Here is a 12,249-nt window from a genome sequence, read left to right as displayed (position 1 = left end):
ACGGAGTCTTGCTCTGTCACCCAGGCTGGAGTGCAATGGCACCATGTCAGCTCACTGCAACCTCCACCTCGTGGGTTCAAGCAGTTCTCATGCCTCAGCCTCCCGAGTAGCTGAGATTACAGGTGTGCATCACCACGTCCTGCTAATTTTTGTATTTTTAGTAGAGATGGGGTTTTGCCATGTTGGCCAGGCTAATCTCAAACTCCTGACCTCAAGTGATCCACCCGCCTCAGCCTCCCAAGGTGCTGGGATTACAGGCATGAGCCACTGTGCCCAGCCCAAACAGGGTGAATATACATGTAGTTACTTTTATTCTAAACAGATAGCATCCTAGAATCAATAAACACACTTGAAATGGAGACCAGTTGAGCTAATCAGAGCTAGATTGTTTGATATTTTGCTGTGAGGCTATAGCATTACTATTTATATTTTAACTAGCAAACCATTTTGTCTTCTCTCTCTGATAGGAGAAAGTATATCCAAAAAACAGAGTGTAATAGTAAGCTGTTACTCTTTATTCATATTTTGGTAATGTTTCCCATTCAAATTTTGGAATGTTGAGATTCAGAAGTTATACATCTTGCAGTGTTTCTGATTAGATCTCTAAAACATCAACATTGGCACTTATGAGAGAACCAAGACAATGATTTCATGATTATCCTGCAACCTACAATGCTAAACTGCATCTGGGACAGTTTACGATGATAAAAGAATCAGCATAGCATGTAAACCTGCCATGCAGAGCATTTTTGGCAAATATCAGCAATAAATGTTTGGAATTTTTTTTTATTCTAGAAGTCATCTGGTGAAAATTTAGGGCCACCCATGACTCCTTTCCTTTGGAGCTGTGATTTTTCACCTTCATTTAGAAGTCTGCCAGATTAGAGGCACAGATGGCGTTATCATAACCAGATACCTGTACCGCTTCATTGGATCCCAGGGACTATGAGATCACAGCTGGCTGAACTTCAGTCCATAGGCAGCAGAGACACCACTCCTCTGGTGTACAATGGCAGACGGCTAAAACGTCCCAAGTTTCAGTAGCTATGGAATTTACAGATCAATTTGAAGCTGTGGGGAAAATAGAAATAAGCAGGTTGTCAGATGACACTTGCAGTTAATCAGAAGTATATTCAAGGCTGCAGCATTTTGAAATGACTTATTTCCATTCAGCTGGAGAAGTCGCCCCAGTACGTGATTTGCTACCTCTAAGCAGGAAGCTTTTACCTAGGTGTCAGGACCCGATGATCCCCTCTCCTCACCATGTGATACTGGGCAAGCCACTGGAATTCTGGGAAAATCAGTTTCCTCATCAGTAAAATTAGGATATTTGACTGTAGATTTTTCTCTGTTATTCCATCCCAGTTCTAACATTTTATGTTTCTGTGATTCAGTAATTATGAAACATAATCCCATATTGACTCGAGGAAACTAAGGTATAACAGGAAGCCTTTTTGGTTAAAATAAGCAGAGTTCAAAACATTTCTACTACCCTTGACTTACTATTGGTACATTTCATTCAATATATTTATTGCTAGTTAAAATATGAATTTTCAGTGGGAAAGAGTTTGCAGATTATGAGACTAAATATTCCAGAATATGGAGAACAAAGAAGAGAATTAAAAACTTCTATAACTAGGCCATATAATTAGAAAATTTTTCATCAATCACAAAATAGCTCCATCTTTCTGGCATTTTTTTTTCTTACTGTGTATTCTCTCCAGTTCTATACCAAAGAAAATGTAATAAGAGAGATTGGGAACTTTCAGCCCAGGTCAGGAATTTTTTAAGCTTGCTTGCATTTTTTAAATTTATATGTCATTTTCTTTTGTTGAATTGCTCATTGGCCTTTGTGTAGGATACAATTTTAAATCTATTATTTCAGATAATAGATTTAAAATTGTATCCTACACAAAGGATGTGTCTGAGACTGGAAGCTGATAAGCTTGTGCCTGGTGCCATAATGATTCTTTCCGACCACAGTATTTCAGAGGTATTCAGTAGCTTTAATGACCTTAAATGAGATGGTCATTTGGTCCAGGCATTAAATAATAACATTTTTTCTTTTTTGCTAACAACTTCTCACTTTTCTGCAAACCCAGTATTTTTATTATTACACACAGTTAATTGCAGTTGTTTTTTTTCAGTTGCTACAGTTCATTTGAATTCTGAAATGTTTCTCTCCCACAAGGCAGCCATATGTGCTGTGAAGACCGGGCCATGACTAGGATTTACATTCTTTATACCTAGGCAATTGAGGTTGCCTAAGAATCAAAAGTCAAAAAAAGTCAAGAGTTCATCTAAAGTCACATTGACCATTCTTCCTCTGTCTTAAACTCGCTGCATAAGAAAAAAAGAAAGTCTTATACCAAATTCAAGGTACAGCTGACCTGCTCTAAAATCATTTTTCCAAATATTGTTCTAATATCTTTTGGAAAGGTCCCTGCGACCCTGAGTGCAGTGAGGTTGGCTGTGACGGACCAGGACCAGACCACTGCAGTGACTGTTTGCACTACTACTACAAGCTGAAAAACAATACCAGGTAAGAGAGGGGCCAAGTCACATCCCCACAGCATGTCCCAGGCATCGTAGGAGTTCCTGCACGGCTAATACCATGGGGTGCGTGCAGGCTGCTGGCATCTTCCACTATTCTCCCACCAGAACTAAGCATACAAAAGAGGCTGCCGTGCAGGCTGACTGCCTCCCTGTGTCATTAGAATGGTGAAAACTATGTTGAGTTACAAAACACAAAATGTGCATGGACGTTGTGAAACTGCCAATGACTTCTCTCACGTTTGGAGGAGTGTGGAGGGAACAGCTAAGCACATGCCCCTCCAGACCTTTTTTTTTTCTTTTCATTGGCAAGGAAAAAATGCCTATATTTATAATGCACAACATATTTATGTATGTACGTTTTAGAACAACTAAATCAAGCTATTTAACAAATGCATTAGCTCACATACTTTTTTTTGTGGCCAGAACACTTAAACACTACTCCGGTGACAATTTTCAAGTATACAATCAATTGTTATTAACCCTATTGTCATGATGACAATAGATCTCTTGAACGTATTCCTCCCATCTCACACAAGTGTTGTGTCCTTTCCACCCCACTGATATTTGATGCCATGGCTTCACAAAGATGCCAGTGCACAGGCAAAACTGATGCTTTTCCACCTTCCCCAGCACGTAGGCCATCAGTGTGGCAAAGGCGTTGGTCCTGCTTGATCTCACTCTTCTGCCCTGGATACTGAGGTACACTCTGTTTCTGAGCCCCTGGTGTCTGCTTGAGCTGTGCAGATGTGTTTCCTTGGGCAGCGCCAAGGAATCCGAAGTGCCCCAATCAGAGTTCATCATGCCGTTGCCTAGTCTCCCACAGCCCTGCCCCTCTTCTCCCTCCTCCTGCAGGAAGAAACTCACTAAGTGAAGCTGCCCCATGGTTCCTCCGTATTCCAGTCCCACAGACAGACCCAGACGTGTTAAGTCAGCTGGAATTTAAATTCTTCAAGAGAAAGGAGGACTTTGGCTATCTCACAGCCTCTGCTATCTCCTGCACTTAGCAAAATGCCTGACATTTAGTTGGTACACAGTAAATATTTGCTGAATGGATAAATAAAGCTCTGTCCTTCCGTTACAGGCAAATAAGGAAGTTTTTGAGTGTTTCCATACACAACATAAATTTATATTAGTTTAGACAACAGCCTACAACCACCAAACGTGCACATACAGGGTCCATATGACAACACACGAAAATAGAAGTCACACATTATTAAAGGGACCTTTTTGAATAAAGTGGTGGTTCCCACATGCTTTTGCTCTGATTCACCACCATAACCTTCCTCTTTGTAACCATCGTCCCTTTTTAAGAACTAGGTGCAAACCAGGAACTGGTTTGACAAGTCTTTGGTGAACTTGGTATTAGGTAACTGCATTGCTGTTTCAGCACCCTGTGCCGAAAGAAATTTAACAAACAAAATGGATGTGGTGTTGGCATCCTGGTTTAGGAGTGATTTGGAGGCTGAGCTCAGCCATTTGCTCAGCACCTCCAAGAGAATGCTGAGGACTGGTTTGCTCGTGATGCTGCCCTCTTTCTTCTTGCTTCACAATGCAGGATCTGTGTCTCCAGCTGCCCCCCTGGCCACTACCATGCCGACAAGAAGCGCTGCAGGAAGTGTGCCCCCAACTGTGAGTCCTGCTTTGGGAGCCATGGTGACCAGTGCCTGTCCTGCAAATATGGATACTTTCTGAATGAGGAAATCAACAGCTGTGTTACTCACTGCCCTGATGGGTCATATCAGGACACCAGTAAGTTCACATCAAACATTTGGGTTTTAGCAAAGAAATGTGGGGTTTTCATTTCAGTGACCTCGGAAGGGATAGTCCTCTTTGTGAAATCTGGACTTATGCTTCATAACAAACAGGATCTAGCTTATTTATTTTAAGAGAACCCTTTAGAAGCTTTATGTAAAAATGCCTGTAACTTTGTCAGAGTATCCTGAACACTACCCCTAGATTCAGTGACTTGCTGGGAATATTTACAAGGCTCAGGATATAGTCGTGCTCACAAACTCAGATAAGAGATATTACAGCAAAATATCATCAAAGGGAAAAGGCATATATGACAAAGTTCAGCCACACAGGATTTGCCCAGTTCCCCTTGCAACAATTTGTGACAACATGCATGAAATATTGTCTACCAGGGAACCTCATTAGAGACTTGGAGCCGAGAGTTGTCACTGGGGGCTGGTCAGACCTGACACATACCAAAATTCCAGACTCTTCAAAGGAAAATAGGTGTTCACCATAAACCGTATTGTTTATACAAACAGTTTAGACAAAGTGAGCCGTTGTTTTCAGGGGAGTGGGAACCCTACCAAAATTCAGGTTCCCAGATGTGCCAGCCATGGGCCAACCTTACAAGCAGATTTGCGAAGGACAACATTGAAGCCCCTTTTTCTGCACTCACCAAATAGACACCAGGCCTGTATGATATCAAAATATGACTTTAAGAGTGGAATGAACATTTGTCAAAGACTTGCTTAACACACTAATGAGGGAACTTGCAAGGTGACAAACAGGGCTGAAAGGTGATCAGGTGCTGCAGTCCACCAGGAAAGGCACAGTTGGAAACAAAATGAAGTAATTCAATAATTTTCTACATGGCAATACGTGTAAAATTTGGGGGAGCGTTTGTTTGTTCTAATGAATAGAAGTATCTTGCAACTTTACCTAACAACATCTGTGTGTTAACACAGTTTGGGCCCTCATCAGCCATCATTAGGAAACAGAGGAAGGTATATTCCCCTAGAGAATTAAATAGTCTTAAGGTAAACCTATTGGACAGTGCTCTGGTGTGGTTCTGAACAGGACTGCAGTTATCTTTTACTTTATTTCTGAGCTTTGGATAATGCTCTTAACAAGGAAATCATACCATGGTATATAATGGCACTGAAATTTCATGTTTTTGTACAACCTAAGGGGGAGAAAAAAGAAAACTCAAGTTTAAAGGAACAAGAGTTGTTTAACATAAAATCAGACAAGAAATCTTAAGTGAATACTCTTGCTTCTTAAGAAGTGAAATTCTCTCTGGTTTCAAAGTGCACTTCTCTGTGAGGCAGAGAAGGTCTCTCAACTTACCCTTTAGGGCAGTGGGTGGGGACTCCGCTCTGGTTCTTGCTTGCCCCAAAACTTAGAACATGAACTTTGTCTGTCTTGAGGGAGAAAGGAGACACTGGAAGAGAGAAGGGGGCATAAAGAGTCCACAGAAATATGCAGTATTCCTTGTGGGGAAAAAAAGTCAAAATTCTATCAAGAAGGCTGAGCCTTGGAAAAGAAATTTTATTCTGGAATGTTGTATGACGGAACCAAGGTAATTGAGTCAGTTGTTTTCAGAGCCTAGAAGGTGGATAATTAAGGTGTTCAAACTATGACTTCGGCTACCATGAAGTGTTGATACAAGTGGTTTGTGTATCTCCATATAATTGCCTTATGTTATAGTTTTCTCCTCTAATGAGTCCATTTATGTACATGATCACATATGATCATAACTAGTAATTACTGCCAACAGATTTACAGTGCTTAATAGTTTATATAGCTCTCTTGAATAATTATTTAACTTCTCAAGACAACTGGAAAGGTAGGTAATCTCCATTTAATGAGCAAGACAACAGAGACCCTGAACTTGCCCCACTGGAGGTGCTAAAAGCAGAATGCAAATCTAGGTCATCTGAGTTAAGATTCTATGCATGTGCAGCATTCTCCATGAGACAGTGAGGGAGACCATGTGATGGCTGTTGTTAAGATTGTAAGGGCTTCATATTTCATGCTTGGAGGTTCAGACTTGATCCAGCAAGTTCTTGCAGGGATCCGCTAGGCTGTGTTTCTCTGTGGAACCCTGAAGAACGTGAACATTTAAAAAGCAGATGGAAGCCCATGAAGAAAGCTTCATTCAGTTCTACACATTCACATGGATATAATCCACCTGCATATCAGAACAGGTACCAAGACTTCAGCAAAATTTTGTCTAAGGTAGAAGGCCTTCCTTAATATGCCAAGTCACTATTTTCCTCCACAAAACAACGATAAATTTGCCAATTTTTTTCAATATAGACCTGGTATTAACTAGGAAAGCAGATATTCACAGTATGTTTGTACAAATATTACATTTCTGTTCTCCAGAATATAGATATTATTTGAATTGTAACGTATAGTTATTTTAGTGTCTTGCTATAAAGCACAAGACACTAAATGTTTAAAATAAATAAACAGTGTAAGAAATAAGCACTCCTTACCTTGCCGTCATAAATGTAGATTCCCTTCTCTAGTTCAGCTCAACTGAGTAGTCCTAAAAGCTATGAGCATGGGGGTATACATTCCCATTCCTCCGCCTCAGGCATTGCCTTTCAATCCCTATATAGTGATGATGTCCCAGCTTCATGAGTGGCATTTGCATTGTTGGAAGTTAGGAAACCATGCTGGGGAAAGAGACTGGGAAGAAGAAGAAGAAGAAAGGCCGATAAACTATTCAACTAAGAATTAGCGAGGGCATCATTCTCTTGTCTGCAAAATGGCAGAGAAGTCTAAGGTGTTTTCCAGCATTCCAGTTCCTGTCTGTACTTGGTTTGCTGAGAAATGATAATAAATAGCGATTCTGGGGCTCCTCCTGCAATTTTCTACTCAAGGCTATGGGTACTGTAGCATACGTTAGCAAGCATTAGAACATCTCTAATGCTTTTACGGAATCCAATTGACCGTTGATTTATAACTTTCTCCCTTTTTTTTTTAAACAGAGAAAAATCTTTGCCGGAAGTGCAGTGAAAACTGCAAGACATGTACTGAATTCCATAACTGTACAGAATGTAGGGATGGGTTAAGGTAAGAGAGTGAAGGATTTTGTCAAGTAACACAGCCCAAAGAGCTTCTCAATGTAAATAAAATGAAAACGTGTTAATAAATAGCACTCTGATGATCTACCCTTGGTTTGACTCTCATTCAAGCACTTGATTGATTGCTGTTTGCATTATCTCTACTATTATATGTGAAAAATGGGATGCTGTGTTGGCTAAAGAAGGGTTATAAACCAAATAAATTCTCTTTAGAAAAGATGGCTCAGATATGTCAATAAAAATGGCCATTTGAGAGGCAGTCTTTGTGCTTTTTAACCTGCACTGTGCCAGTCAAGGATTACTGTGCAGGTAATACCAATGAATTATATTTAATCCCCCTGATTCATTCCTTGGATGGTTGGAAATTATTCTCTTATCATCTTTATTATTTCTCTCTAAATACCCAATCATTCTCTTAAGTACCTCAGGCTTGGTTCCATTATGCTATGGTATGCACATAGATTTAACACCAGGAGATGTTTTCCTTGAATGGATGACTTGCTCATTGCTAAAGCTCAGTAGTTGGTCAACTGTCTAAGAGAACAACGTACAGCTCAGATTAACTAGGTAGCCTCTTGATCTCAGTAGGGAAAGTCAGACCATTCTACATTTAGTGAGGAGCTAGACTGTGGCTGTATATAGAATTAGAACTCTGCGGCTGCACTGGATTTCTTTTGAGTATTGATCCCATCTTTATTTCCACCTGAGATTGGAGGTAAACTAGGCATGGTCCAGGCAGTTTCCACGCAGGTATATTCTTCACTGTTAACCAATATCGGAGCATCATTTTCATTTAGATTTTAATTATCTATGGCTTTATTTCTTCCCCACCCCCATAAATGCATTCACTATTCACTTGCTTGGCAATTTGCATCTCAAGATTTCAGTACTGAGAAAGAATTACGCACCTAATTCTCCTTGGAGAAGGAGCAAAGCAATATAATAAAAAGAAAGTAGGCCGGGCACGGTGGCTTACGCCTATAACCCCAGCACTTTGGGAGGCCGAGGCAGGTGGATCACGAGGTCAAGAGATCGAGACCATCCTGGTCAACATGGTGAAACCCTGTCTCTACTAAAAATGCAAAAATTAGCTGGGCATGGTGGTGCACGCCTGTAGTCCCAGCTACTTGGGAGGCTGAGGCAGGAGAATTGCTTGAACCCAGGAGGCGGAGGTTGCGGTGAGCCGAGATCGGGCCATTGCACTCCAGCCTGGGAAACAAGAGCGAAACTCCATCTCAAAAAAAAAAAAAAAAAAAAAAAAAAAAGATAAGAAAGTAGATGTGGCCTCACATCTTCCTCTGCTAATTATTAGCTATGTGATTTTGGGCAAATCACTCAACTACTCCGAGCCTTCATTTTCTCCTCTATAAAATGATGATAATCCCTGTTTTGCTGGATTATGACAAAGGTTAACTGTGATAGCATTTATAAAATACCTATTCTAGCACATAATTGGTTCATGAGAAATAAAAGATGATTTAAATTATTTCTTAGGGAACATTTTCTAGGGTGTTAAGCCAGTGCATGCCAATAGAAACATGAGAGCCATACATGTAATTTTAAATATGCCAGTAACCACGTTAAGAGAAGTAAAAAGATACAGGGGAAATGGAGTTTAATAAAATATTGAATTCCCCTAATATGTCTAAAATATTATCATTTCAACAATATAAAAAACTTATCAGATGTTTTTCATTCTTTTTCATTGTACTGTCTTCAAAATATGATAGGTATTTTACTCTTAAAACACATCTAAATTCAGACAAAACTGTTTTTATGAGAAATATTTGATCTTTAGTTAGGTTTTATAGTTGAAAAAGAAAATTGTATATAGCCGAGTTGCTCCAGACTTACCCAAATTTTGGCCAATAGTGGAATCAAGTGCCAATTTTTCACATTTATCTTAGTTAAAATTAAGTAAAATTTAAAATTCTGTTCCTTAGCCTTATTAGCCACTTTTCAAGGGATCAGTAGCCACGTGTGCCAGATTATGTTGGAGAGCACAGATCTAACCTCACCAGTTTATCATGGAGAGAACAGAGGTGTTCACAATACCAGGTGCGTTAGCCTCACAGTACCTGTATTTTGGATGCAGCAGAAAGCTTCAGGGTTGGTGTCTGCTGTCTGTTACACATTCTTCTGAGCTCATTCCTTCTCCACACAGTGCAGCCTCTGTGTCCTGCTGAACAGATGCCAACCTCACTAGAAAGTGCTGTCCTGTATTAGAAAAAAAGGCAGTTTTTTTAACTTTGATAAGTGTTCTGGTTGTCCTTATACCTCTCAAATGGATCCATTTAAGGCAACATCCTTTTTTCTAGTGCTACAGAAAGGTTTTCTTTTGACTTTTTAAATGACAGCGCGCTCTCTCTGGCCAGTGAGGAGATCTGTGAATGAAATCCACTTTTAGTTAGCTGCCCTTAGTCTCCTTGAGGCCCCTTGCATTTTTCTAAGGGCTTCTAGGGTTGACCATTTTGCCTCAAGAGACTTGTAAATTTTTAAATAGTGGCGAAGAACAAACAGGGAAAAAATATATCAATGCACAAAATCCAGGAAGGAAATAAATTAAAATGCTAACGGGGACTATTCAGGATTCTCTTTTCTTCAACTTTGTTTTTGTACTTTCTAAATTTTTTTAAGAGCATAGAGAAAAGTAAATTTTAATTTTTTTTAATTAGTATTATCCACATACAAAGCAGTCAAATATCAACTGGAGCAATACAAAGAGTTTAAGACAATGAGAAACCATTTACCCCTGTTTACTCACCTTCTAGTCTCATTGATGTGGTAACATAGGATCACATTTTCTCACTACATTTCCAATCACACTATTCCGTAATATTTCTATGTTAAATATTGTAATTTTTTTAAGAGAGTCTTGCTCTGTCACCCAAGCTAGAGTGCAGCGGCTTGTTCATAGTTCACTCAAGTGATCCTCTGGTCTTAGCCTTCTGAGTACAGTAGCTGGGACTGTAGGCAGGCACCATCATGCCTGGCTATTTTTTCCCCCATTTTTTTTTTTTTTTTAAGGCTTTGTAGAGATGGGGCCTGACTGTGTTCCCCAGGCTGGTCTCAAACTCCTGGCCTCAAGTGATCTGCCCACCGTGGCCTCCCAAAGTGCTGGGATTACAGATATAAGCACCATGCCCAGACAAATATAGTAAATTTTTTGTATTCATTTTCAATTTTAAGAATCAACCTATAGACTATGAAAAATATGATAGCTGACATAAATTAGGAGAGAAAAATATGCATTTCTCATTTGACATTCTGACAACTCATTAGATACTATCTCATATTGCTAGATAAATAGAAATTTAGATAGATTATTTAATATGATGTAGATAACTCCCAGAAATACTAAATAATAATACAACAAAGAAAAATCAAGATGACTGGGGAAACAGCAGTACAGTTACATAGTTTTGATAAATTTTTCATTAGAGTGTTTAAAAATGAATAAATCAAGAAAAGAGGCAAAAGTATTTTAAATCTTACTTTGATGAGAACCCACAGAAGACTAAAATCAGAAACATTTAAAATCAGAACGGCTACTCCAGAGAGTTTGAGCTTTGGGTTGGACAGGATGGTTGTACACTTTTATTCAGTCATAATTCGTTTTACAATGTGTTTGTATTGCATTTGTAGTCATGAAATAACTCTTTATTATGTAGTAAGTCTGGATATTAAATTGTTAGGCATATTGTCAGACAGTGTGATTGTTTTGTCAATCAAATACTTTTTAAAAGCTCTGAGTCTTAAGACATGGCGCAAAGCAGGAGTGTGCTCATTAGTCTAACAAATTAAGGAGAATGTCCCAAAAGCCTAGCAGCACGTGTGCATGCTGCAGACATCATTGGAGGCACAGAGAAGCATTATAAGCATTGGGAGGGGAAAAAAAGAGGGCACATGGGCTATTTCCCCTGCTTTGAAGCTTTGCCAAATCCACTGGCCTCTGAGGGAAACTGCATCTGTTACATATGGAGTTTGGGGAGTCATTACGCTTTGGCATGATCACAACAGTCTGTTTCAAGCTCCCTTTTTACTTCTTCCAGCCTGCAGGGATCCCGGTGTTCTGTCTCCTGTGAAGATGGACGATACTTCAATGGCCAGAACTGCCAGCCCTGCCACCGCTTCTGCGCCACTTGTGCTGGTACCTTCCCTAGTCCTTTTCTTCATTCTCCCGGTTCTGGTTTTGCTTTTCTTTCTGGTTTTAGCTGTCACTCATACAACCCACTTGATATTTTTAAAGTAATGCTGGAGAAGTGCCTTTCTCTTTGATAATTGTGCATGTAATCCCATTGAAAGTCAAGCAATCACCAGCATCCTCTCCTTGTTGAGAAACCTACACGGCCAGTGAGATCTCCTCTTTCAAAAGAGAGCCGATGTTTTTGACAAGAGGTTCCATTTTAACTGGGAAGGCTTTTTTCCCAAGGAAATTAAGAAAAAGCATGAATAGTAAATTGTTAATCTTAAAATTATAGCGGATTGATGGCATTTTATCAAACTATTAAAGAAGAATCCACGAAGGCTTTCTCATTTCCTGTGTTTGTCTTGCTTTTAAGGAGCAGGAGCTGATGGATGCATTAACTGCACAGAGGGCTACTTCATGGAGGATGGGAGATGCGTGCAGAGCTGCAGTATCAGCTATTACCTTGACCACTCTTCAGAGAACGGATACAAATCCTGCAAAAAGTAAGTGGATCTGCCCCCTCGGCCCTAAGGGGCCCTGCCGCTTTAGACCTAAATTCTTCATAAGAAAATAAGAAAACTTAGAATATGTCAAAACACTAGGTTTAAACATGTACCTGTGGGCACTGATCTAAAGCTTTAACCCAGCTTATCTTTGACATTTTTCCTCCTTTGC

General features: G+C 39.7%; 1 protein-coding gene and 1 long non-coding RNA gene across 5 annotated transcripts in view; one reads left to right on the top strand and one right to left on the bottom strand.

The window, feature by feature from the left end:
* The window catches only part of PCSK5 (proprotein convertase subtilisin/kexin type 5), a 463,699-nt gene that overhangs the window by 286,639 nt on the left and 164,811 nt on the right, over positions 1 to 12,249 (top strand). For 3 of the 4 annotated variants that reach the window (XM_032290888.1, XM_032290887.1, XM_032290889.1), the window contains exons 15-19: positions 2,440 to 2,542; positions 4,112 to 4,305; positions 7,290 to 7,374; positions 11,438 to 11,535; positions 11,948 to 12,077. In XM_032290888.1, coding sequence (XP_032146779.1) covers positions 2,440 to 2,542; positions 4,112 to 4,305; positions 7,290 to 7,374; positions 11,438 to 11,535; positions 11,948 to 12,077 — 610 coding nt within the window. Of the gene's footprint in view, positions 1 to 2,439; positions 2,543 to 4,111; positions 4,306 to 7,289; positions 7,375 to 11,437; positions 11,536 to 11,947; positions 12,082 to 12,249 lie in introns of all 4 variants that reach the window. The other variant, XR_004272619.1, reaches the window with a different exon arrangement.
* LOC116559786 lies at positions 789 to 9,600 on the bottom strand. Its single transcript, XR_004272621.1, has 2 exons — positions 9,464 to 9,600; positions 789 to 1,071 (listed from the first exon to the last, which is right to left on the bottom strand). It is a non-coding gene; the product is annotated as an uncharacterized LOC116559786 (long non-coding RNA).

This window comes from Sapajus apella, unplaced genomic scaffold (assembly GCF_009761245.1).
Source record: "Sapajus apella isolate SASKATOON/1434 unplaced genomic scaffold, GSC_monkey_1.0 scaffold24, whole genome shotgun sequence".
Taxonomy (NCBI): domain Eukaryota; kingdom Metazoa; phylum Chordata; class Mammalia; order Primates; family Cebidae; genus Sapajus; species Sapajus apella.
The sequence above is the reverse complement of the archived record's forward strand: the minus strand, read 5'-3'. Positions and strand labels throughout refer to the sequence as shown.